The sequence below is a fragment of the Megascapheus bottae genome, chromosome 38 (assembly GCF_031878675.1).
Source record: "Megascapheus bottae isolate mThoBot1 chromosome 38, mThoBot2.hap1, whole genome shotgun sequence".
In the NCBI taxonomy this organism is placed as follows: domain Eukaryota; kingdom Metazoa; phylum Chordata; class Mammalia; order Rodentia; family Geomyidae; genus Megascapheus; species Megascapheus bottae.
Window position 1 is genome coordinate 1,540,162 of NC_143546.1, and position 27,447 is coordinate 1,567,608.

Below are 27,447 nucleotides of genomic sequence, written 5' to 3' on the forward strand. Positions count from 1 at the left end.
CTCCAGGAAGTAGAAGATACACTACAAAGGGGGCTATAAACATAATGACTACGAGTCCTGCCTCCAGAAACTGAAACAGCTTTTCCATGGAAACTATCATGACTCTCATGTCCACATAACAACATGCAGAGCTGGCTCGGCCACGGAGGAGGTGTGAGCCGTGCTGAGGGGTCGTCGTACAACCCACAGCTCAAGAGCTTCAACAGTTCCAGTGTGTGAAGGGAATGTTCAGAAGGACACGGAGTCCAGGCAGAACCAGCCCTTGAAACAAAAGGAACCCCGCCTCCAAAGTAACCAGAGCCAAAGGGACCCCATGTGTGGCCTGAGCAGAATACCCATCTGGCAATGCAACCCCTTCCTCCCCAGAATGTCTCCTACTCCAACTATCAGGTACAAACTTGCCGCTGACATAAAGACTAGAAAGACCTTAACCTTCCTTCCCATACATTTCCGGAAGGGGTATTTCCTTGCCCATTGCAGAGATCGTACGATACAACAGACCTAACTGAACTTCAGAATGAGTGAAAAGCACGAATATAAATTAAATAAATCAACAATAACGGCTGCCTAACAGCGATAAAATAGACTTTTATTTACTTTGTTGAATCAGAGGGTTATAAAAAAAAAAACTTATTGCTAACGAAGATCTTGGGGCAACAGAAAGATGTCTCCAAAGTCCAGTTATCTTGGAGTTTATTTCAACTAAGAGGAAAAGGTCATAATGTTTTCATGCAATACAGACTTGGTTCTTTAAATAACAATTGTGACAAATGGTAGAAAGAATTAAGAGACTGCTCTACCTGTGATCCATACAAAACACCAACGTTCTGGGTTGTATATATTAAAGTAGTATCTCACTTTTGGAAACACTGTAATAGCCGATACATATGGGCATGCCGTAGGTGGGCATAGAAATGCAGTATTTTCTAAAGAAAGAAATCACACACACACACACACACACACACACACACACACACACACACACTAACTATTCAGTTTCTTTAAAATCACTGAGCAAGAAAACCAACAATGAACTTCCATACTGATTTTACACAACTTCTATACAGTACCTTGACTTAAATCCAAGAGCAAAAGTTAAGACTCGCCTCCTCTATTTTTGGTAAACAACTGCATGGTAAACTTAGATGACTTTTCCCCTGGGTTTTACCTGGGAGTGGTCTTTTTAATATTTTATTTAAAAGAGGGCAGGTTTGGCACTTTTATACTGATGTCACCAATGTTAATGTTTCTCGGGATCTCTGGAAGATTCATGTTCTTTACAGCAGATACGGCACGGGCTGGAGCACCCGCCAAGCCAGCCTGTATGCAAAAGTAAACGAGAGAAAAAGACAATGCACAACTCAGGCCATCCATCATCAAGAAAACACACAGTGGAAAACAAGGACCAAGACAGGACAAACTCAGGGGTCAGGGGTGATTTGCTACTTGGATGTGATGGCTACTTTGAAATACTATTCTATGAAGGGAAAACGGCTGACATTAAAAAAATACAGTGAACACATGCAAGGAAAACAATGCCAAGGTTTAAGTACAAATTAATGTGTAGCTTCAACATGTCATATTCAGAGCTCAACGTTTACCTGTATCTTAATTTAGCTGACATAATGTAGATTAGCTTCCTTATGAAACATCTCTTGCAATAATCATGACGACTGTTAATTTTGCAATGGCATTTCTTTTTAATATGTATTGATATGCAAATTAAAAGTAATGTTCAGTTTCTTTATTCAGGGCTCGCCTCTTAAGACATTTCCAAACAAACCAACTACTGTCAGTATTAAAGGGGCTCTACTAAAGTTTTCTCAGACACTTCTAGAATATTAAAAAACAAAAACAAGAAAGCAAAACGGTTTTAAATGAAGCCACAACTGAACAAGGAGAATTTTGCCTACAGATGAACCTTTAAGATCATTCCAACTCTTTGGGGCAGTAGTAAAAAAATCTAATGACTAAAAATGTTTGCTACATAAAGTAGACTCAGCAAGATATATTCAAATTAGATTGTACAAAGTAAAGGCCCGGGAGTTTGGCCTAGTGGTAGAGTGCTTGCCTAGCATGCACGAGGACCTTGGTTCGATTCCTCGGTACCACATGCATAGAAAAAAGCCGGAAGTGGTGCTGAGGCTCAAGTGGTAGAGCTCTAGCCTTGAGAAAGTCCAAGGACAGTGCTCAGGCCCTGAGCTCAAGCCCAGGACTGGCAAAAAAAAAAAAAATTCACACGTCATTTTTCTGAGTTTCATCAATGGCCTTCAGGCTTACGGTCTTATTCACTGGCTAATGGGATTCACAGAGTTCATTCAGGTTGTACACTAAAAGCAAAGCCAATCAACACTTCTGGGCTCAGTGGCTTCATCATGCATAAAAGTGGACAGGTAATAAAAACAACCCTTCCACTCTGCTCAAAATTACATATACCCAGGTAAATATCCATGAAATTAGAACTAATAAGTTTTTAAAGTCCCTTTTGATCATTTGTCTTTCCTCTTAAGTAACTCTACTCTTTCATTGAAATAATAATAATAATAATAATAATAATAATAATAAAGCTGTTACCTGAGAAAAATCTTGACTGATACAAAATAGGCCAGTGTAAACTATTTGCTGAATAAAGGACACAAACATTGTTAAGCAATGAAATAAGAGCCATGGGTTATCAATTCAGAATTGGAAACAGAAATTAGTAGAACAGGATTAATATTAGGCATGGTCCCCACAGGCAAGAGAAAGGGTGACCACGGAAGGATGACCATGGACAGAGCACTCCAGACCCGGCTAGGGCTGTCTGTGAATTGACCTGACAGTGTCAGCTACCCGGAGCCACGGAGCTTATGCTGGGCCCCGCCTCCCCGCCACTCCCCTGGAAGACACAGAAGTGACAACCCACGTGGAGTTTTAGTGAAGCAACAGTCAATGTGTGATTCAGTGTAGCCTGAGTGTTGTTCAAAGGATCTGCAATTTGATCACTGCAAGTTAACGTTCTGGCTACCAAACTTTAGGGTGGCTAAGGAGCAGAGGATGGAGTGCAAAGAGCTGCCACCTTTCTCCAGAGAGCCTGCTGTCTGCCTGGTGAACCCACGTTATCTCACCCAAGGCAGACAGCCTGGGCCCAGCACCATGCTGGCGGAGGAGCGGGGAGTGGTGGTTCGGCTCGTTTACCAGAAGACTGGGACACTGCTTTCACCTTGGAATCTCCACAGAGGGTACAGACCACAAGTGGACACAGGGAAGTACCATTACCTTAAAATCCACAAACTCTTCAAGAATTTTATTATTGAGAGAATCATGTTTCTGTCCTGCTGGGTTCTATGGTTGACATTTAGAGAGTTAACGTCATTTTAAACTAAATGCCGTGGAGTCACGTTTTATCCTCCATGAGATTAAATTCTCTGTACCACACGTAGTGAGACTCAACTAAAGAAAGCGAGGGGGAATGAAAACGCCCCCTGTGAACGCTCACTAGATTAGGGTCTGTGTCCATGGATGGTGTTGACTGCGGCTGCTAACAAAGACACACGAAGTCAACGACAGGGCCGCTGACTGAAGCCGCGTGTGTGCGCCAACCACGCGGTGAGCCTGTGTCGATGCAGAAGCTCTGGGGCGACAATCTACGGCCTCCTAAGCACACGCAGCAAGCACAGACATGCAGGGCAGAGATGCTTAGCACGCAGGGGGAGTGGGGAAGCAAATTATTTCTCAAGCTCGGGCCAGGCTTTTGTGTCAGGGAGGAGGAATTCACAAATTAAGATATGCATTTGGAGTTTTAGTGAAGCTGACATTGTGAGAAGTCAGATTCTGTAGAATATTAAAAAAAAAAACAGTATAAAATTTACTGGTCAGTAAGCAGCTGCTTGGATGAATTATCGATGTGCACACAGAAAAATTATGGCTTAAAAAAATAAAAAAGACTGGATGTTACTCAGGCAGTCCACAGCAGAACGGTTCACTGATTTCACTTCCAGATTTTCAATAAAGTCTGAAACACTTCTATGATTTTGCCATTAGGAAATCTGTTCGTTCATAGAGAGGTATAAAATGCTTTCCACAGGTTTTTTTTTTCAGTATGAGATATGTAAAACAAAAAGCTCATTTTTACTAAAAAAGTTAAAAAGAAAACTTTTTCTACTAAAATGTATAGAAATGAGAGTTAGCTGTGCTTACACAACTCCCAAATGTAACACCAAGACATGCCTGGCACTACAGCTTAGTTAGTTCCCAAAGGTTCGTGGTGTGTTCGCGTGGCTGAGACCGGAAGTCCACTGGAGAAATAACTTGTTTCCATCTACAGAAGACTCATCACCACCTCGCAGCTAGACTGCAGCGACTCCGCCCGCAAAAACAGACCCGCGGGCCCAAAGCAGGGAGGGTGGCCTACGTGAGAATGGAGCACGGCTGGTAAAGGATGGTCATGTTTTCTCTCCCATGAGATTAAACGAACAGAATTAAGAGAAAGAAAACAAAATGAAGTCTGAAGGACCAAATGAGGCCAAACAGATAGAAGACTTCTACAGACATACTCTCGGAAATTCCAAGCACTTGAATCACAAGGATAGTAATGGATGGATATGATTTGTTTTGGATTTTGTTTTTAAGTTGCCAGACCCAAAAATAAACGAAATATGTGCAGGCAAAACTGAAGCAGCGGCACCGCTACAAGACCCTGGTCCTTTCCTCATGCAGTGGCTTCTTCCCCCAGAGAGACGGGCGTCTGTCATGGCGGCATTCACCCCCCACCCCGGGACAGAGAATCTCCTACCATCTTCAAGTGTGTCCTCACGCCTGACTGTACAGCGTAAGATGGTAGTGGAAATGATTTGTGCAAACTAAAACCTTCCTCCATCCTTCCTGCTGGAAGGTGCTATCTGCACATTCAGAATTTTGACCTGACAGCGAAGTGAAATAATAGCAACATTTAGGAAACACAGTATCGAATGGGTTCAGACTCAAAATCATTAACAAAATAATGGCAGGTTTTAAATGTATGGTTTTTAGTAAGACAGTTTCTGAATGTGAGGCAGCCTAACTTTTGGTCTGGAGGTTTAGGTCACGTGTGGGGACACACGCCTGTAATCCCAGAACTCAGGAGGACTGGAAGCTCACCTGAGCTTGATAGTGGGGGCTGGGGGGGCAGAGGTCTCAGCTTTAAAACAGTGCTTTGTGGCTACAATTATAAACCCAATGGAAAGGGAGATAGAAGTCTCGGTGAGTGAGAACTGTAGTATTTTATAAGCCATTTTACCAAAATCAGAATGTCAAATAACGGGTTGATTTTATAGACTATTTAGACTGTTGATTTCTAGTACAGTCTGCCTGGGTAGATGATACAGAAGGAGACAATATTTACAAATGTGTAACACCAAGTTTTGGGCATTACGGTGACCCCAGCCACACACAGTGAGTGTGCACATCTCAGAGGACAGCCACCCCGTGTCCAAACCTCAGGGCCCCTTTTCCTGTGGAAATACACAGGAAATCACTGTCGTGGTGACAGCAGTGGCTGTCTAAAGCCAATTAAGACTTTTAGGAATGGAGTTGAAAAACCCACGTGCCCGCTGGTTTCTTTGCTCCCAGACAGCAGTTTCATATGAATGCTGGGACACAGAAACCGCAGAGCTCAAGCAAGAGAACCAGAGAGCAAGGAAACGGGGACCACAAGTGGCTCGCTGGCTACATCTGTTCCCCGTAACGTCAGAATAAGTTACTGGAAGTTTCCTGGGTTGTTACTTCTCCAGCACTGAGAGAATAACACTATTTCCGTAGTGCCACCAGGAGTGGCACTTCTGGCCAGGGCGCCCTCCGGCTGCCTTTAAAAGCATGTTCGTTTGTTTGTGTACTCAATAAATTATGTTCATCTGGCCATTTTCAATAGGAGGCTTAGAGGCCTTTTCTTTCATTCCTGAAATAATTTCATCTACCTGACACTAAAGAAGAATTTGCTACTAATTTTATGGTGTGAAAAATGTGGCAAAAATCAACAAATAAAACTTAGTTTTGCAAATCTAGGAGTCGACTGAATACACTTTCACTATTTGCCAGCATGCTTGGCCATGCGTAATACCGCATTGCGGTTATGACACATTTAACGACTGGAAGGCTGGCCAGGGAAATGTAATCACTTCTATGTTCAGAGCACTGTGTTCACGCTTGAGTTGTAGAGATTTTAGCTGTTGGTAAAGACCGTTTAAAGACACCTAAGGCCAAAAATGTTGAATGAGTCTGTTAAGACTTTGGAATTGCACTAGAAATATTCTAAATCCTCACTGCTTCCTGTTTTGTGCATGAAACTCTAATAAAACATTTAGCTTTTAATTTTTAAAACTTAGCAAGCAATGTCATGTTAGAATTCTAACTTAGACATGAAGGGAAAAGATTTATGAGAGTTCAAAGTTGAGAATAGTTTTGGGATGTGAAGCTCAAACTTTCGATTTTTGTTTACAAAGTAAATTGTCATTTCTACAAATGAAATTTGTAGACAATGATTTTTTGTAAAAACAAAACAAAACAAAAACAAAAAAACTGAACTTCCCTTTTACAATGCAGGCAGACAAAACAGAACAAACATGGCGTCAATGGCACACTGGTAAGGTACACTAAGTCCAATAGAACATGGAGGAGCTACAAGGAGGAACTAGAATGGAAAAGAGGCTACAGGGACTATAATGGGTCAGGAACACAAAGAATTTTTGAGTCTGGCCTAAATAATTAATTGCCTTTGACATCATTTTGCTTTCCCTTTGTTAAAGTACATTTGTCTCAAAGTCAGCAATACCTTGTCTACCTGTCCTGTCTGGGAGACTGAAAGATAAAGGTCTGTAAGAGAGAAGAACGGAAAGAGCTAGAAAGATCAGGATTTCAGGAACAAAAAGGACTGAAACAGTAGTCACTACACCCAGGCTAAAGTCATCTTAAGAACAAAATGAGATACACACATCAGACAGCCTCCAGCCAGCCCCTCCCCCCACACCCCTTCCCTCTTCCCCTACGCCCACCCTCCTCCCCGCTCCAACCCTCCTCTCCCAGGGTTACCACAAACCATGTTCTATCAGAACAGACAGAGCATAGCACGGCCCCTCCTCCCTTTCACAGCCTGGCAGGTGGGTCCTCACGTGTCCACCTAGCTTCAGTGTCTATGTACTTACTGTCTGTAAGCCAACACTACCATCTAGTTACACTCAGGCTTTAACTCTATTCAGGCTTATATTTTAATAAGATAAATGTTACTTCTAAAACAATGCTTAGGTGAATTTAAAAATAACATCAGCAGTTCTTTTCACCTACCGTCACAATCACAATTATTATTATTATTATTATTATTATTATTATTATTCCTGGTACCAGGGCTTAAAAGTCAGGGCCCTGGGCTCTTGCTCAGCCTTTTTCACTCACAGTACTATTCTGCGCTTACACCACGCCTCCAGACTGGATATAAGCATCTATCAGACCTTCCTGCCAGGGTGGCTTTAAGCTATTACCCTCATCTCAGCCTTCTGAGTAGGATTACAGTGACTGGCATAATTTTATTAATTTCTGTGAAGTGTTTGCTTTACAATAAAGTTCAACTGAAATTTAGTTTACACTTCACTCTCAAATAATTCTGGATTAGCCCACAGAATCAAATCAGACCTAACAGACTGAACTAGCTAATGTAACTTAGAAATCAGAAGTAAATGGCAACTTAACACACTTCACTGTGTTTAGAAGCTGGTCGCCTTCCAAACATATATAAAATACAAAAAGAAAGCTAAAATTTTACAGGAAGTCAAAAAAAACCATTCCATATTGCTTCTTCAACTGTGAGGAGGACTAGATGGCTTCACTCTTGACTCAAATCCTACCTCCTAATTCAAATACTCGGACATACCACAGGTACGGAATCCTGGATGATACACATATAATTGTGTGTTCTGATCAGGATTAAAATATACCTATACAGATCAAGAACACATAGAAAAATGCCTCCGATTTCACAGATAGTAACTATCTTTATAAGTTAAAAGATGACCAGTGGGTGACCATTACTCTAACCAGTAAATGATTTTGGCAGGATTATTTCTATGAAAGTGAAAGGACTTTTTGTTTTGGTCAGTCATAGGGCTTGAACTCAGGGCCTGCCTGGGCACTATTCCTGAGCTCTTTCACTCAAGGCTAACATGCTCTACCACTTTGGGCCACAGCGCTGCTTCTGGTCTCCTGGTGGTTCATTAGAGAGAAGAGTCTCAGTCTCTCACAAGGACTTTCCTGCCCCGGCTGGCTTTGAAATGTGATCCTCAGATCTCAGCCTCCTGAGTAGCTAGGATTACAAGTGTGAGCCACCAGCACCCGGCTGGGAAAGGCCTTTTTATGTTATGACAATTTTATATAACTCTTTTTATAGCTAAGAAAACGTATCTGGTAAGTCCAGTTTTATTGGACCATCAAAAAGGAAATGGAGGCAATGCATTTGTTCTAGGCCTCTCCCGACTTCCGCAAAAGAGCCATGCTGAGTAGCAAACAGGAAAGAAGGCCACTAAAGCACAGAGGCCAGGTTTGGGAACCTGGTAAATCTGAGCCTATGATCAGAAGACTTCACAGATGATTAGCAAGGGCCACGCACACATTTTCGCCAGGTATTACTACTTATGTCACTATTTATCCCTTTGCTTAAAAAACAACAACAACGACAAAACAAAACCTAGGGGCCAGGAGTGTGGCCTAGTGGTAGAGGCATGTGAAGCTCTGGGTTCAGTTCCTTGGTACCACATACATAGAAAAAAAGCCAGAAATGGTGCTGTGGCTCAAGTGGTAGAGCTCTAGCCTTGAAAAAGCCCAAGGACAGTGCTCAGGCCCTGAGTTCAAGCCCCAGGACTGGCAAAAAAAAAAAAAACAGTAATAATAACCTATAACCACACAGTTTTGTAGTGGAATGTTGAACAATCCACACACATTCTAAAGCACTGTTTTTAAGACTGCGAGAACTGTATTTTTCACTAGCTAAATGGCATTCTGCAAGTCACGATACTACACAATATGCCGAGGCCTTTTCCTTGCCCTGTGCAATTTTCTCTGCAGACCTACTTTATGATTTCTAAGAATGGGCTCTAGGGCATAGAAGACATACACACTGCTTTCACAAGTCCTGCGTTTAGGCTCAGCACCGCTACAAGCCCCCCCTGTGGGAAATTAACAGCAAATCCAGCCAGGGAGAACAGCAGGGCCGCTTTACTTTAAAACACAAAACGGCAAAGTGTCTTCCTGTGACTCTGACTCTCTCGCGCCCCGATCACAGAATGAGCCATAGCCTGAAACTGTGTCACACCGACCCTGTGAGCCTCCACAGAATGACACGTTTTCGGAGCTCACCTGCTGTGAGTTAATACTGGGTCCTTTTAGAGCTGTCTTTACCTTAGACCAACCGAATGTCCCGAGTCTGCCCTGGTAATTATACGCATCGTTTCCTGATCTGCACTATGACTTCCAATACCAAATACAAGAGTATTCCTGGATGAGGGATCCAGGCTCTCTACCTGGCTGCTTCTACTCTAGGGAGGCTTGCGGGCCAGCACTGCGGCTGCTGAGGGCGGGGTGGTGGCGGCTGATGGAGAATCGTGCACAAGTACCACCTGGAGGGCAGTAGCCACGGGGCTCAGTCAGGCTAAGGGTGCGCAGTCTAGGACGTAAAGTGGACGGTGACTCTGGAGGACCAACAGTGAGAGCTGCATGTCACGAGAGGGCCGCCCCGACCCGGAGCCCTGCCCTGCTCACCTCCGACTTCTCCAGTTTGTTCTGCGCGTCGATCTGCGTGACAATCTCGTTCATGTTGGTCTCCAGCACCATCCCCCCCATCACCATCTCGGCAAGAATGTTGTGAACCTGAGGAAGAAGCACACACACACACAGACACACACAGAGGGGAGTTCACTGCCATGGCTGTGTCGTGAGGTCTGCCACGTTTCTGTCTCAGGTACTGCTTGGTCTAAGTCAGCCTTGGAGGCCCAGGTCAACGGCTGAGAAGCAGAGACACAGGAGGCCTTCTCCTCGGGACTGCTGGCAGGGGAAACAGGGGGACTGCTTCCCCGTTGAGCCCAGGGCCCAGTGCTCCTCCACGCCAGGACACTTCAACAATGCGACTCTACTCTGCATCTGTCACCAGGGCCGCCCTTTTCTTACTGTGAACTAGCCTCGGATCCTCCCCACGCCCCTTCCCCAGGACCCCTCCCCAGAGCCCTCTCCTGGGCCAGCGCCCCCGCCGCGCTGGACGGCAGAGTGCGCTTTCAGCCATATAGAAGGAGCAAAGGGCCAGGACTGAGGAAGGCCTTCGCTGCTCGGACAAGTACAAACTAGTGTTTCCTCTGAAAGAGGCTCACACGATGAGACAATATGGAAACCATACCTTGTCCACATGGAATATCAAGTCCAGCTCGCACACGTTCTCAAAACACTTGTCCAATGTCTCCACAAACACCTGGGGAAAGAAAGGACAAGAAAATGCTTATGAGGCCCGTGTGAGTACATTCTAATTTACTATTTAAAGTCAGCTAAGTGTTAACTGTATCGAACCTTCCCTATTGCATTACCTGCTTAAAAACCAAATTAGAAACGCAAAAAGAATGAGCAGAAACTACTTTTTTTTTTTTTTTTTTTTTTTTGCCAGTCCTGGGCTTGAGCTCAGGGCCTGAGCACTGTCCTTAGATTTTCTCAAGGCTAGCACTCTACCACTTGAGCCTCAGCACCACTTCTGGCTTTTTGCTATGTATGTGGTACCGAGGAATCGAACCCGGGTCTTCATGCATGCTAGGCAAGCACTCTACCACTAGGCCAAACTCCCGGTCCCCAGAAACTACTTTTAAATTTGTAAGTCTATAAAACAAACAACTAAGACTAGAAAGTCTTATTAGTACTATTATTTATTAAAAAAAAATACAGGGGGCTAGAAGCGTGGCTCAGGGCTGGAGTACTTCCCTAGCATGCGTGAAGCTCCAGGTTTGATTCCTTGGTACCATATACACAGAAAAAGCCAGAAGTGGTGGGAGAAGTAGTAGAGTGCTTGAGAAGCTCAAGGACAGTGGCTCAGGCCCTGAGTTCAACCCCCAGGACTGGCCCAAAAAAAACCAGACTGGAGGCATGGCTCAAGTGATGGAGCATCCGCTATAAGCAAGAAAGCCACTCAAGAATAGGATATCTGGCCAGGAGTTTGGCCTAGTGGTAGAGTGCTTGCCTAGCATGCACGAAGACCCAGGTTTGATTCCTTGGTACCACATACATAGAAAAAAGCCAGAAGTGGTGCTGAGGCTCAGGAGGTAGAGCTCTAGCCTTGAGAAAGTCCAAGGACAGTGCTCAGGCCCTGAGCTCAAGCCCAGGACTGGCAAAAAAAAAAAAAAGAATAGGCTACCTTGAATTCAAGCCTCAGTACATGTGAGGCAGCCAATACATACTGAATACCCTAAACGTGATTCGTGGAAAAGGGGGCAGCAGCCTGAGAAGCACTCACGGCATCGTCCCCTGCCTGAGCACCCACCCGGCTGGGAAGGGCGCTCGTGGGCTGGGGGAGCTCGTACCGCCGGCCTGCATGGGCTGCACACACACATGCACCAGGTGAACCTCAGCACAGTACATACTCTGACGGTGTGTGCGGTAATTTCCATGAGTGTCAACCCCAACACCTACAAGTAATCGCCCTGTCTGCTAAAGTGAAAACGTGCAGGCCATGCCAATCCGGGAAGGCACTGGAGAAACACCTAACAATGCCAGGCCTTTAACAGCTCTGTGTGTTGTACGCTGTCTGCAGTCATGGCCTCCCACCCTAATCTGAACCACAAATGGTAATTAACATGAAGCCCACTAAGACTATCATAATGTTCCAAAGAGAAAGACAAGACCTGGGTGCAATGTGCAAACAGCACCCTCTGTGCTTCACGTAAAAAACCAACTCTAACCTAAGTGACCTGGTCACTAGTGCCTACTTGAGGAACTAACAAGGCTATAAGCCTAATGATTTCATCTCCAGCTTCAAGATTCGAAGCCTAGTGGGAAATAAATGACATTTAACTCGCTAAAATCATTTAATAATTATCAAAGTGTATGACTATTCAAAAAATAAGTATACAGGGAATCAGAAAAGTGCCACCTGTACATATAAACAGGACTCCTTCCCTGTGGGAGGAGCCAAAAGAATGCTTTAGGAACTTGTATTAAAGCTCAGGACAAGTCAAGCTTGGTGTCCAGGAATGTGTACCGGTCAGTGGATTCAGAAGGGGTAAAACAGGATGGGTCTTCAGTACATAACTTAAGATGATGAATAATATTCCAAGAGACCTAAAATGTATGTTGAGTTACCAGCAAGACGTTCTGGAGTCACCGCGCTTCAGCTCAAACCAACAATGGAAACTTACTGACGGGCTACACCAGCAGAGCTGAGGGAGACGAGCTGCCACCAAGATGAGCTGCGCAAATGAGGCCTGTGTTCTCTGCCAGGAGCTGGTGGCGTGTGAGACATACACACATTCAGAGCCCCACAGCAACACTCAGCGTCCATGACAGTGCAAGAAAGAACACAGACGACGCGGATAAAGGTGTCTGAATAGCTTAAGAAAACTTACAAGTTACCATGATCCTTGAACTTTCTTTTATTAATTTGAGAGAAAAGTTAGAATTTGAGAAAGTCTTATCAATGCAAGTACTTCAAAATAAAATATGGAGAGGGAGAGTAGCTTTGTTTCCGACCCTCCACCAGCGGTGGGCCCACCGCCAGAATGCAGATCTTTATCAAAACCCCTTTGGGGAAGACCCGCGTACTCGAGGCCCTTGGACTCTACAGAAAATGGAAAGGCCAAGATCCAAGATAAGCATGGAATTCCTCCTGATCTTTGCTGGTAAGCGGCTGGAAGATGGGCGACCTTATCTGATTACAACATTCAAAAGGAGTCCACTCTTCATTTAGTGTTGAGACTTTGGGGTGGTGCTAAGAAAAGGAAGAACAAGTCTTACACCACTCCCAAGAAGAACAAGCAGAAGAGAAAGAAGGGTAAACTGGCTGTCTTGAAATACTACGAGGTGGATGAAAATGGCAGAATTAGTCGTCTTCGGCAAGAGTGCCCTTCCGATGAATGTGGGGCTGGAGTTTGCTTGCCACATGATTGTGGCAAGTGTTGTCTAACGTACTGTTTCAACAAACCGGAAGACAAGTGACTGTATGAATGAATAAAAAGGCACAAACCAAAACTTAATTAATTAATGTTGAAGGGTGGCTTACGGGGTACAGCACCAGTCTTGAGCAAAAAAATCCAAACAGTGCAAAGCCCTGAGTTCCATTTCCGATAGTGGCACAAAAACAAACACAAGAATAAGAAAACACACACACATCCAAGTCCACTCCTCACTTCACGTGGCCTCACGTGGCCTCACCTGCCACCCAGCGCCATGGCACGTCCCCTAGAGCGCACCACATGCTCCTGGGCCACAAAGGAGAGCACTTCAGTATTCTTTTCTCCTGTACAGCTCTTCCTAGCCTTTACGCTCTCCCCCATTAAATCGACTTCCTATCGCACGCACCTGTCACGGCATACAGTCTATCCCAAGTCAGCACACGAGAAAGTAGAAGATGCACAGGCGTCTAAAAATTAGTTAGCAAGACACAAGGACTTCTTTATCCAGTGCAGCGTGTCAAGGACTCAGTCACGGGGTCACGTACAACGTCATTTCTTTTGATGGGGAAGAAGACGGGGGTGTGAATTCAGGACTTGGAGCTTGCTAAGCTGGCACTCTTACCCCCCTTCAGTCACACCTCCAGCCATGCTTTCTGCTGGGTATTTTGGAAGAGCCTAGAGAGATTTCCTGCCTGGTCTAGCCTCAACCATGTCATTCCAGATCTGCCTAGACAGGGTGGCAAGAGAGGCAGTGGGCACCCGGCTGCACGTCGTTCACTAATGTTCACAACTGCTCTCCCAGTGGCAGAGTCATAGGCCTGGTACACGCAGAGCCTAGATGGCCCTGTTTTCTCTTCTTTCTTTTGTTTTTGTGGGTCATGGGGCTTGAATTCTGGGCCTGGGCATTGTCCCTGAGCTCTTCAGCTCTAGGCTACCACCCTACCCTTGAGCCAAGCCCCACTTCCCATTTTCCAGAGGTTAAACGGAGATAGGAGTCTCAGGTCCTTTTGTGCCCTGGCTGGTTTTGAACCTTGATCCTCAGATCTAAGCCTCCTGAGTAGCTAGGACGACAGGCATGAGTCACCGTGCCCAGATTAGCCTGGACAGTTTTAACTACAAGATACTACGGTGCTGTAGTTCCCTGGACTTTCTAACAACCTCATGAGAGCCACAGGTAGTGTGTACGAAACACACATACTTCACACGTGAAAAAAATCACAGGTCCCTAGAAGATGAAATGACCTGGTTGGTACTGCACTGAAGTGGACAGCATCCACTCTCACAGAACTTGTCCAACACTGATGGAGGGAGTTTCGTTTATCCATGCTAACACAACGTGAGGTCTCTTTTCTCATTAAGTGGTGGCAAAAACTCTAACAGCTTTGAAAATTCCCAGCAAACCTTTATGCCTCCACTATTCGTGTGGCATAATGAACCCACCAAGAGTGATACGATTGCTCATAAATAACTCACACAGCCCAACATCAATGGCTAATGAGCTGCTTGTTTTACTCTGTAAATATTTGAACACTTCCAACAAGGGCATGCTTCAACAGGAAGGACTACTCTAAGAAGCTAGCTTTTATATTTGCTCTGAGCCTCTACCACCCCAACACAGCAAATGAAAGAAAGAGGCCAGGTGGGACCGGGAGTGTGGCCTAGTGGTAGAGTGCCTGCCTAGCATGCACGAAGACCCGGGTTCGATTCCTTGGTACCACACACATATAAAAAAGCCGGAAGTGGTGCTGAGGCTCAAGTGGTAGAGCTCTAGCCTTGAGAAAGCCCAAGGACAGTGCTCAGGCCCCAGGACTGGGGGCGGGGGGGGGGGGGGAACAGAGGTGTTGTTGTGGCTCATGTGGTAGAGTGCTAGCCTTAAACCAAGAGAAAACCCAGGAGACAGAGCCTAGATCCTGAGTTCAAGTCCGACAACAGACCAAAAAGAAAAGAAAAAAAAACAAAAGCAGATTATTCAACTGGATAACACATAGAATTTACTAATAATGCTTTTCCCAGAGTTAACACAAGATACAAAATCTTGCTTTGGGAACACTAAATCATTTCATGAATACGTAAGCAGTCAGTTACTGTGAGTGGTATCAGTTTTCTTACTTAAAATATCAAAATTATGTACTAAATAACTGTTGATGTTTTCTTGGTCTATTCTCCGAAGAAGATAAAAGACCAGAAAGTTTTGATCTAAATTCTTCATTGTTAACTTTCCACTTTCACTTTTTACATAAAAGTTGTCTGTCTCATAACCAGAGGATGAATGAATCAAGAAAATCAGCCCTCACTAGAGTCTGACAGCTGCCTGATGAAACAGCAGCAGAAGGGACAGGCAGGGACCAAGGCCCCACGTGAGCTGTTCGACAGATGCCCGACTTTCAGCTGGCACCCCTTCCGGCTGAGGTCTCTGGACACAGACACTAAGTGGAAATGTCCAGCAAGGTCATCAGATAAGCAATACAGAGCGGAGGTCTGGGCTGAGTGTCGTCAATACACGGGCAATATTTAGATAGAATCGCCTAGCAGCTGAGCTGTAGACAGGGAAGACGTTCAGGGATAAGTGGAGGTTGGGAGTTGGGGAAACTAAAATGATGAGAATCGCGGTTCAAAGCCAGCCCAGGCACTGAAGACTGAGAGAGACTCTTATGTCCAATTAACCACTAGAAAATTGGAAGTGGCACTATGCCCATCCCCCCCCAAAAAAAGGAAAACGGAAGATGAAAACTGTCCTGATTGCTGACCTAGAGGCCAAGGAACATCATGAAAGCTCTTCGGGAAAGAGAGAGGCCTGCTCAGGTGTGGACGTGAGCACTGACACGCTCATGAGGCTCCATGCACTCTCACAGTGACTCACACCAATACCCCAAAGCACACATCTCCAGGAGTCTCCCTTCCTACAGTCCCCAGGCGTACAGATATACACGGCCGGGTTGCTAGGAAACTAAGATGTGGGGACTGTGGGAAGAAGCAGGCTGCTGGGGACAGGTCTCCCAACCGCCAGACTCCTCCCAGAGAGGGACCTTGTCTGCCATGCCCTCCTGCCAGGATGAGCCACAGGGCCCCACGTAACCTGACCCGTGTCGGGTATTTCATCGCAGCCATGGAATGCTACCTAAACACCCCTCTAATCTCCTATGGGACACTGGGTTCTTTTTTGGGGGGGCCAGTCCTAAGGCTTGAACTCAGGTCCTGGGCACTGTCCTTAGGCTTCCTCAAGGCTAGTGCTTTACCTCCTGCGCCACAGTGCCACTTCCAGCCTTTTCTGTGTGTGTAGTACCAAGGAACTGACAGCACGTTAGAAAATTTCAGGTGTAGTGGCCTGGCTCAAGTGACAGAATATTTTCCTAGTAAGGTCAAGCCTAAACTCTATCCCTAGCAATATCAAGAGAGACAGACAGACAGACAGAGACCGTAAGACAGAGAGAAACACTTAAGACATAAACGTTCAAAAATAATAATGATAATCACTGCAAAAGATAATAAGTGACGTTCACTTACCTGAATGAGGTCTAGAATGCCAAGTTCGCTTTCTGAGGAATCCACACAGAAGACAAAATACAGCGTTGCATAGTGTCTGTATATCAGCTTGTTGTCAGAGCCTCCAATTAACCTACGTGACAAAACAAAGCCACTGGAACGTCACTGGGAACAGAAAACATACGCACTGGCTCAAGTAAACGCCCAGCATGTTCAAAACCCCTCACCAGACAAATGTTAACGTGTGAAGGCAAAGTGCTCGGTGAGCCAACCTGCCACGCAACGCAGATCACAACACAGCAAGCACGCAGCGTAGTTCACTTACTCACTAGTTGTTCACTGAGTGACTACTATGTCCCAGCACTGACAGTGTCTAAGGAGCACGGAGCACACAAACTAGTGGATTACCAGGTGGTGAAATGTGCTACAGAGGATCAGACCAGGACAGGAACCCCTTGAAAGGCCGGCCACTTCAACGGCACGTAAGAAAGGATGGGACTCGGATGCGTGTCTAAGAAGTGGGAAAACTTAAGAGGGCACGTCTGGTTAATATAACAACCAATCACGAACAAGTACAAACTTTCAAGGAAAAGAAAGGCCAGTGAACAAGGGAAGATTAGTAAACAGTCAGAGAAACAGGCAGAAGTCAGGTCACAGGTGTCATAAGCGCTTACTGGGTGTAAACTCCACAGGCCACACAAAGTGACACAGCTTAACACTGATTACCAACTAGAAAAAGAAAAGAAAAAAGGATATTTCTTAAGTTTTCGATAAATTCACAATGGAGGTCTCCTGCAAAAGCACATCATTTTGCAACTCAAACAAAAAGAAAGCTGCACTGATGGTCAACTCATTCGTGAAATACTTCATGCTGACTGGATTTCAACATTTGAAAACAGTAACTTAGGAATCATTTCCGACATCTCGTTTCCTAAATGAAGTTTAGGCATATCATAATTAAGTTTACAGATAACAAATTCACCTCCTCCTAAGATTCCTTAATGCTAACTAACATAATTTAATATGAGGGCTACTTAAATAATCCAAACAGTACCCCTCTCCCCGACCTGCCCTCTGCACTGGTACAGGGCTTATGCGTGGCCATACTGGATGTGTTTTCTTGTGGCTGGCATTCTAGCCCTTGAACTATGTACAACATTTCTTATGCAGTAAGCACAATGCTCAACTTACAAGTTCTGCAGAAACAATTTCTCTAAATGTACACTACTCTACGTCATCTAAGAGCAAAAGCAAAAAAAAAAATAAAGATTAAGAACTCCTGCTATGCCAGACACTTCTAGAAGAGGCTTTCCTCGAAAAGCGCCTGTGTGCACTTTTCAAAGAGGTTATGTTTATGACTACAGATACAATTGTTTCCTGAAATGGAACAAACAACAGATTTCACTTCCTCCAAACAGTGATTTACATTTGTATTTTTTGCTTTCATTAAAAAAAAAAAAAAGGAAAGGAAAAAGAAAAAGCGGTGGTGTGGTGGCACATGCTTACAAACCCAGCATCCCAGTTTTCCAGAAGTAAAAAGACCAGAGTCTAAGGCTAAGCAGGGTCTAGTGCAAGTCCTACTGAAAAACAAACTAGAGGAAGCCAGGAGCGGGGCTAAAGGGGTAAAAAAAAAAAAAAAAAAAAAACTGCCCAGCAAGTGCACGAAGTTCAAATCCCAAGGAAGAAGAGACTAAGCTTCTAACAACTAACGACTGCCAAGTAGTCCTGAATGTTACTAAAAGAATGTAAACAAACTCAAGTAATGGAGGAGCACCTGCCTAGCAAGTCTAAGGCTGTAAGTTCAAGCCCCAGCATTGCCAATCAAAGGGAAAAACTGCAAGTGAAATTTCTACACAAACAAAGAAACCTATGGTCAGTGAAATTCATAATGAGCATCACAGACATTAGAATACAGCAAGTCTAGGGTTCTCTGACTGACCTGTGATTAGTCACAAAGTGTAGCTAATATTTAGTTTGAATTTCCTCTAAGGATATGTCTTATTGAGTATATTGACTACATAAATGGGGAAATTTATGAAAACATTAGAAAACAAACTTGCTTCAGCTAAAACCATTAATTTAAAAGTTTTTCTCCTACCTGGCAAACTAATTACAGATAATCTTATGTATTCACTTTAAAAATAGAAAAAGCTGCCAGCCACTGGTGGCTCACACCTGCCACCCTAGCCTAGCTGCTCAGGAGGCCGAGATCTGAGGATCAAGGTTCAAAGCTAGCCTGGGCAGAAAGTCCATGAGACTCTTATCTCCAATTAACCACCAAAAAAGTAAGAAATGAAACTGTAGTTCAAGTAGAAGAGAGCTAGCCATGAGCAAAAAGAAGCTCAAGGACAGCAGTTAGGCCCTGAGTGCAAGTTCCAGAACTGGCACGCAAAAAAATAACAAGCTATAAGCTGAATCCTGATTGATAATACATTTATAAATCAGGTAAGCCATATTTGTAATAATAAAATAAAGGACACGAGGGGCTGGGAGTTTGGCCTAGTGGTAAGAGTGCTTGCCTAGCATGCACGAAGACCCGGGTTCGATTCCTCAGCACCCCACATACATATAAAAAGCCAGAAGTGGTGCTGTGGCTCAAGTGGTAGAGGGCCTGCCTTGAGAAAGCCCAACAACAGTGCTCAGGCCCTGAGCTCAAGCCACAGGACTGGCCAAAAAAAAAAAAAAAGCACATGATCTGAATTTTTTTTCTCTTTTTTTGAGTTTTATTAGCTGTCAAAAATTGGAATTTCAGATATTTCTCACTTTATAGTTCAAATTACATGATCTGAATTTTTATGAACATTCACACTAGTGAATACCACTCAGTTATTCTGAAGAATGAGGTGGCTTCAGATGTGCCTATCGGTAAGGCTGTTTGAAATGGTGGGCAAAGCCAGGCGTGGTGGCTCACGCCTGTCATCCTAGCTACTCAGGAGGCTGAGATCTGAGGATCATGGCTCAAAGCCAGCCTAGTACTAAAGGCACTAAAGTCCATGGGACTCTTATCTCCAATTAATCATCAGAAAATCAAAACCAGAAGAGGCCCTATGGCTCAAAGGGTAGGGCTGCAGTCCTGAGCTGAAGAGCTCAGGGACAACACCCAGGCCCAGAGTTCAAGCCCCACGGCAGCCCCCTCACACCAAAATAATAATAATAATAATAATAATAATAATAATAATAAGTGACATGCCACAACACAAAGGGTGATCTCATCAGCAATATTTCAGGTTATACCTTTTCTATGCTAGTAAATGCAAATGAATTTTCTTTTTTTTTTTTTTTTTGCCAGTACTGGGTTTGAGCTCAGGGCCTGAGCACTGTCCTTGGGCTTTCCTCAAGGCTAGTGTTCTACCCTGAGCCACCGCACCACTTCTGGCTTTTTCTATGTATGCGGTACAGAGGAATCGAACCTGGGTCTTCATGCATGCTAGGCAGGCACTCTTACCACTAGGCCAAACTCCCGGCCCACAAATGAATTTCTAGAAGGAAAGGGAAGGACTAAGGGCTGGTTTTGAAAGGCAGACGCCCTGGCACCTCACTCTTTCCTGTAACATCTGGTTTGCACCGCACTTCTAGAGAGACTGCGCAGATGTAAAAACTGTTTGCTGGTGGGTGGCCCTCGCGGCACCTGCTCCAGGGGCCGCATGGTGTGCAGGGAAGGCTCACTTACAGGCCTCCTTCCAGGAAATTGCAGACATTCTCGTCTCTCTTGGACACCAGATGGAAGGTCTCCCTGATGATCTGCTGCTGTGTGTCTTCACTCTGTGGAGGAAAGGAGTGGTGCAGAGACGTTACCAAGGCCCCGGCAGCCCCGACTCCTGGAAATAACACGAAGTGAAGTGCACGCCATCTAGCAGACGGAGCCTGTGGAGAAGGGACTCAAACCACGAAGCAAAGCCCAACGTTTTTCATTAAAAGGGGAGGGGGAAAAACAACATGTTGCCATGACAATAAGTTAATTATTTCTACTTTACAAAACTCAAGCTCCCGCCCCTCAAAAATTGATGAATCATATACACCATTTATTTCTGACCTTGAATTCTGTAAAGCAATCAATGCCTTAAGTGACAAGGCTTCTCAGATATGCAGAGTCTTGTGAAATCCACCTCCCGTGACTTTTTCTCAAGGAGTTTCTGGTTCCACCGAAACAAGCCCAGAGAACAGGCTGTGGAGCTGGCTACCACTGTTCTACTCATGACTCTAGAAACCACTCTTTCAGGAAGGCAACGTAAAATGGTAGAAGGCAGTGAAATACTTTAGACAGTCAGCAAAGTAGTAAATGAGTGGTTAATTAAAAAAAGAAAGAAAAGAAAAAATTCTAATCTACCAAAATAAAACGTCAAAGGAAAAGTGGCTTCCAGGAGTGCTCGGGGAAGTTATTTCCCACGAGAAACCTTGTAGCACTGGCAGATCAATCCAGCCTCGCGTGCTGCGATGGACAGAACCAGAGCTGAAGACGCGAGGGAAGGACAGGCTGTGAGGATGGCAACAGAGAATCGGTCAGCTGACAGAGATGCTCACCAGCCTGACTGAATGTAAAGGTAACAGATCAAAACATCAGACTGAACCCCACAGACAGAAGCATAAAAATACACTTAAAAATGAAAGTCAAAGCAAACGAAGGGGTGAGCTTGTCCAGAAAGAATTGTCCTCATTACCTGACTTGTGAAATGGTAAGCTCGCTGTAAGGCACGTAATAATAATGATGTTACATTTAAGAACAAATGAAAATCGATATGGGAAGAGGACCTCACACTTTTAATCAAAGGAAGACTGAGAAAGTCAAGTCTGCTGATGCAGGACAGCTCCCTGGTGCAATCTGACTCCCAGGGTGGGACTGGAGGGGACAAAGCATTCAGGAAGCGGGGCTCTGGGGAAGTGATGGTAATGCTGGGGCCCAGCCCTGCCTTTGCTCCCCAGCACAGTGCTCCACTCGCCACACCCCAAGGTCAACGAGGCCAGGAGCCAATCTCCTCTCCGTCTGTGTACTCAGGTCCTTCTGTCCCCTGCTGGAAAGCTGCCTGGTGGGGACCGGGGAGAAGGTCCGTGTCACAGAGCTGCTGCTGGGGACTTGGAAAGAATCCATGACCTCAGTGCCACCGTACCCATGGTGGCAGGAGATGGGAAGATCTGAGCATTGGGGATACACTGGCCCCTGAGCTGGCACAATCCAGGGGCCTGGAACACTGGAAAAGTCTTTTCCTCCTGACCCAGAGGACACAGCGCGTCCAAAGAGAACACAGAGATAGCTCGGGGCTTGTGCAGCCATCTGGCTGCAGCAAGGAGGGTCCAGTAACAGAGGTGGGCCGGGGAGCCTCAGACATTACTAAAAAAAAAAGCACATTACTGAGAGACATGAGCCACGGCACAGCTCCTCCAGGCTCTTCCAGCACTGTGCCACCGTCCCCAGACACCAAGTGCAATCCTTTCCCTGAGTGCTAGAGCCTGAAGACCTGGGAAACTACATGGGTGGATGGAACCGGGGGCGGGGGGGGGGGGCGATAGAGAGTATACCCATCCTGGGACTTCAACTTGGGCCTGAGCATTACCCTTTAGCTTTTGTGCTCAAGACTAGTGCTATACAGTGTGAGCCACAATTCCGCTTTTTCGCTTTTTTGCTGGTTAATGGGAGACAGGAGTCTCACAGAATTTCCTGTCTGGTCTGGCGTAGACCCTCTCTCCTCAGATCTCAGTCTCCTGAGTAGCTAGGATTACAAGCACAGGCCGCCAGTGTCTGGCTTTATGCCCAAATTTATTTTTACGTAAAGAACAATGTCAAGAGTCTGCCTAGGGCTTGCTTCCTAGGGTTGACCAAAAAACTTAATAAGCAGACACAGTGTCTATGGAAAGTGAGGAAACAAACGTATTTTACAGCTTGGAAATTTTCCTGCCCACATTTTATATACATGTGGAGCATCTGCATGCATGCATATACACAGAACATTTTCTATCTTCGGAAAGAACTAAGGTCATATAAAATGAACATTTCCCCTTTATTACAGTGACTCACCCAAGTACAGGTTAGAGTCCACTAATTACACAGAAAATATAACCCAAGGGTTTGCTTTCTTATTTGGCAGCCATATAAAAAAGGATGTGACTTACAAAATGTCTCAATAATATACAAATATTGCCAGGAAAACATTAAAAGAAGATTACTGGTGCCAAGTTGCTGTGGCTAAGCCTCAACTGAAAGGTACTTGCACTCTGCAATGAGAGTTCAAGGACATGGAAGGCCAGGCCGGGGCTCACAGAGTCCCTCCAGCTACAAATCCTTTTTGTTTTCCTAGTTTTGGGCCTCTTGAGGTTTGAAGTGGGGGCCTCGCACTTGGCTGCTGCCTGAGCCAGACCTCCAGCCCTTCTCGACTTCTAGGCTATCCTTCAGGGTCCTGGTCCAGCCTGGACAGTGGCCTACCAGAGCTGAGACCCCAGGTAGGCACCTGGAGATGGTAGCCACGCTAACCTGTCACTCGTGTTGGCCTTGAATTGCAGCATCCCAAACACCCAGGATGACAAGCATGAGTCACTGAGCCTGGCCCACCAGACTTCAGTGTAGTTGAGTCCCTTATCTCACACGTGATCACAGCTAGGGGGCACAGGCCCCTCAGGACATGAAACGAAGGCCTGTGTTATTAGAGGACAGAGACAAGCATATGCACGGCAGGTGGAGGACAAATTCAAATGAAAACCGAGCAGGAAGGGAAACCTGCTGAGAACAGAGCCCTCCGTATTTGCCAGCGCCAGCTGCTACCCTACAGCTACCCTACCGCTGGACTCAAACCTCAGCATCCTGCCAGGCCAGCCACACCCTTCCGTATTGCGTCATCAGTGAGCCTCGGAGCTGTCCCTCGTGCTGAGAGCAGACGTGGCATGCTGGGCTTCCCTCAAGGAAGGAGAGAAGCCGCTCCAGCAGCAGCTTCCTTCCTGTACCTCCGCCCAGCCGGTGGGGGTGAAAGGGAATTCTAACTGACAGAAGGAACGTGAGGAAGTCCAGATCCTAAATAAACGCACTGGGCAGGGACTCCTTAAACAGTATTCTCCATTCAACACTGTCTGCCGATGGCTGGGGGGCCACAATATGCCTAAATTACACCTTCCCTCAAGCTGGGGAGCCACACACTGTGAAAGGATAAGCATAGAAAGGGAAAGGGGCAGCCAAGACAAAAGATGACGTTGGATGATCTCTGCAGACCTCACTCCGCCCTCTTTCCCACAGCCCAAAGCTCTACGGGCCGGCCGCCAGTGCTTTCCAGGTGCACAGATCTCTCTGCCAGCATGGCTCCTCCTGGACAGTCTCACTTCACTCCGGTTGACAGGTGACTGCCCTCTATTTTCAAGTGTCACCCTCACTCCTTATGGCCCTGCCTTATTTTCCCACATTTACAACTAACGACCAGTATGCTCTACTGTCCTACGACCCTCATCTGTGGTGACCACTCCTTCCTGCCACAAGAGCAGGAGGGGGCATTTGGGCCCCCCAGCCAGCACCTGGGGAGGGGGGGGTCAGGAAGGAAACACACAGACCAAGTGACAAAGGGACAGCAGCCCTCATGCAATTATTCCTGAGGGACAGGTAGTAGAACCATCCAGTGGACACACACAGACACAGCCAGGCACCCCTTCTTTCTGTACCTTCTCATTCCATGCCAGGGACCATCAGGCAGGCCTGCTCCCGACCTGACCTGTTACTGAGGCTGGACGCAAAAGCTACTTCTGCCCCCACTGTCTGACAGGACAAAGATATTCTAGATTTCCAAAGTAAACCCCTAATGCACTAGAGAGTTAAAAGCTACACAAGACTGATAGTGTTATATTCTAAGAAACCTTCTATTCGGGGTGTCTGTTTACTCAATTTAGATGTAAGAAAATGAATCTTCAAATTTTTATTTCACTGCTAGACATAAATTTGTCTGGCTAGGAAAATGACCACTAGAAAAAATTTAAAAGGCAGGTAACATAGTTTAAGCAAACGGGCAGGCAATGTAATGTTAATGGCATTAATTTTTCATTGCAAAAAAAAAAAAAAATCAACTACCCGGATAGAGTGACTCCACCTCTCAAGTCCTAGCTACAGTGACTCCACCTCTTAAATCCTAGCTACTCAGGAGTCTGTGATCTAAGGATTGAGGTTCAAAACCAGTCTAGGCAGAAAAGTCCAATTAACCAGCAAAATCAGCCAAAAGATGTAGAGCACCAGCTTTGAGTTAAAGTTATGGGACAGTGTCGAGGCCGAGTTCAAATCCTAGTACTGGCATATGTGTGCGCACACACGCGCGCGCGCGCGCACACACACACACACACACACACACACACACGAATCAACTAGCTGGGCATGGAGGCTCACTCCCGTCATCCTAGCTACTCAGGGAGCTGACATCTGAGGACCAAGGTTCAAAGCCAGCCCAGGCACCAAAGGACCTGAGACTCTTACCTCCAATTAACCTCTAGAAAATGGGAAGTGGGGCTTAGCTTAAGGGTAGGGCGTCAGTCTTGAGTTGAAGAGCTCAGAGATAGCGCCTAGGCTGAGTTCAAGCCCCATGACCCACCAAAAAAAAAAAAAAAAAATCAACTAATTTTAGTCTGAAGTAGGAATGATGCGGAATTTTCAGCACAACATGAGTGTTTATGCTAAACAAAAGCTCTGCACTAGTGGTATGACAGTCTCCACAAAGGAAACCAAACAAGAAGAGGTCAATTAGCCGGAGATTATTCACTTCTGATTCCACATGCAGGTGTGAAAGGAGGAGGAGGAGACCTGCAAACAGTCGTGAGAGAGCTGGAGGGGTGAGTCTGACTGCGCTTTACCACATGCAAAGTGTGGGAATGGCACAATGAGACGTCCTTGTCCGTGAAATCTTCCAGAACTGAAAGGGCTCTCTCCTTAACCAACGCCTTGCACAGGGACCACATTCTCGGTTCTGTCAGTGACATTTTCCTCGCCTAATTTCTAAATGTGCATCTGGGGACCAACTGGGGCCGGTGTGAGTCTGGGGAGGGGCCGAGCCGTTGTCTCGGGAGGTCCAGCCCTGGCCCCCAGACCCAGGTCCCCAGACCCCGACCCCGGCCCCCAGACCCAGGTCCCCAGACCCCGACCCCGGCCCCCAGACCCAGGTCCCCAGACCCCGACCCCGACCTCCAGACCCAGACCTCGGCCCCCAGACCCCGATCCCCAGACCCAGGTCCCCAGACCCCGACCCCGGTCCCCAGACCCAGGTCCCCAGACCCCGACCCCGATCTCCAGACCCAGACCTCGGCCCCCAGATCCCGATCCCCAGACCCAGGTCCCCAGACCCCGACCCCGGTCCCCAGACCCAGGTCCCCAGACCCCGACCCCGATCTCCAGACCCAGACCTCGGCCCCCAGATCCCGATCCCCAGACCCAGGTCCCCAGACCCCGACCCCGGCCTCCACACCCAGACCTCGGCCCCCAGACCCCGATCCCCAGACCCCGACCCCAACCCCGGCCCCCAGACCCCGATCCCCAGACCCCGGCCCCGGCCCCCAGACCCAGACCCCGATCCCCAGACCCCGACCCCAACCCCGGCCCCCAGACCCCGATCCCCAGACCCCGGCCCCGGCCCCCAGACCCAGACCCCGATCCCCAGACCCAGGTCCCCAGACCCCGACCCCTGCCCCCAGACCCCGACCCCGGCCTCCACACCCAGACCTCGGCCCCCAGACCCCGACCCCAACCCCGGCCCCCAGACCCCGATCCCCAGACCCCGACCCCGGCCCCCAGACCCCGATCCCCAGACCCCGGCCCCCAGACCCCGACCCCGGCCCCCAGACCCCGATCCCCAGACCCCGGCCCCCAGACCCAGACCCCGATCCCCAGACCCCGGCCCCGGCCCCCAGACCCAGGTCCCCAGACCCCGACCCCAGACCCCGATCCCCAGACCCCGGCCCCGGCCCCCAGACCCAGGTCCCCAGACCCCGACCCCAGACCCCGATCCCCAGACCCCGGCCCCGGCCCCCAGACCCAGGTCCCCAGATCCCGGCCCCAGACCCCAATCCCCAGACCCCGGCCCCCGAACCCGTCCTCGCGGGTGCCCGGGGGAGGCCTGCGAGCTGGGCTCCGCCACCTGTCAAAACGGCTCCCCCTGCTGCGGTCCGCCGGGGCGGGGAGCGCAGCCCCGGGGAGAGGGCGAGCCACGGCTGAGGGCCGGGGGAGGAGCGGGGAGCCCCCGAGCCGGAAGCCAGAGCCCCAACTCTGGGAGTCCGCCGGGCCCCGCCGGGTCCCGGGACAGCCGGGAGCGAGGCGGGGCGGGCGGCGCGGGGCGGGCGCGGCCGGCGGGGCGGGCGGGCGGCGTGAGGAAGCCCCGCGGCCCTCGGGCGCGGGCGGCCCCGGCCCGCCGCGGCCCCCGGCACTCACGTAGGGCTGGTAGAACTTGGAGAGCCGCGGCTTGCCGTGGTTGTTGAAGATGAGGATCGCCTTGATCATGGCTGGGTCTGGCCGGCCTGGGGGGGCCGGGGCGGGGACGGCGCGGGCCGGGCCTCGGGACGTCGCCGGCGAGCCTTCCCCGCCCGCCCCCTCGCGCACGCGCGCGCACGCACGCACGCTCACGCACGCACGCACGCGCGCGGCCCCGAGCCGAGGGGCGGGGCGGGCCGCGGCATCTCGCCCTAGCGAGGCTCCGACGCCGGCCCCGCGCGCGCGCGCGCGCGCACGCAGCCGGCAGGACGCACGCACGTGCGCGGTCCCGAGCCAAGGGGCGGAGCCTGGGAGGGCCCGACGCGGAAGCCGGAGGGAGACACTCCCCGGCCTAGCCCACCCTCCCGAGTGTGAGGGGAGCCGTCCCGCACACGCGGCGCGGACCCTGCTCGT

At 47.7% G+C, this 27,447-nt stretch overlaps 1 protein-coding gene and 1 pseudogene across 4 annotated transcripts; one reads left to right on the top strand and one right to left on the bottom strand.

Annotated features, from left to right (window-relative positions):
• Positions 1-564: 564 nt before the first annotated feature.
• On the bottom strand, positions 565-27,150 carry Ap3s1 (adaptor related protein complex 3 subunit sigma 1). 4 transcript variants are annotated; one of them, XM_090325569.1, is made up of 7 exons: positions 26,995-27,150; positions 20,293-20,384; positions 16,644-16,755; positions 10,388-10,459; positions 9,760-9,867; positions 2,575-2,622; positions 565-1,320 (listed from the first exon to the last, which is right to left on the bottom strand). In XM_090325569.1, exons 1-7 carry the CDS (start codon positions 27,061-27,063, stop codon positions 1,192-1,194), a joined length of 630 nt encoding a protein of 209 aa, XP_090181695.1. In that variant the 5' UTR covers positions 27,064-27,150; the 3' UTR covers positions 565-1,191. The 4 variants fall into 4 exon arrangements, with proteins under 4 accessions (XP_090181695.1, XP_090181697.1, XP_090181696.1 ...); XM_090325571.1 differs by lacking the exon at positions 2,575-2,622 and adding an exon at positions 6,797-6,828; XM_090325572.1 differs by lacking the exon at positions 2,575-2,622 and adding an exon at positions 6,788-6,828 and having other exon boundaries at positions 1,240-1,320.
• On the top strand, positions 12,747-13,182 carry LOC150041805 (ubiquitin-ribosomal protein eS31 fusion protein pseudogene; annotated as a pseudogene).
• Positions 27,151-27,447: the final 297 nt, after the last annotated feature.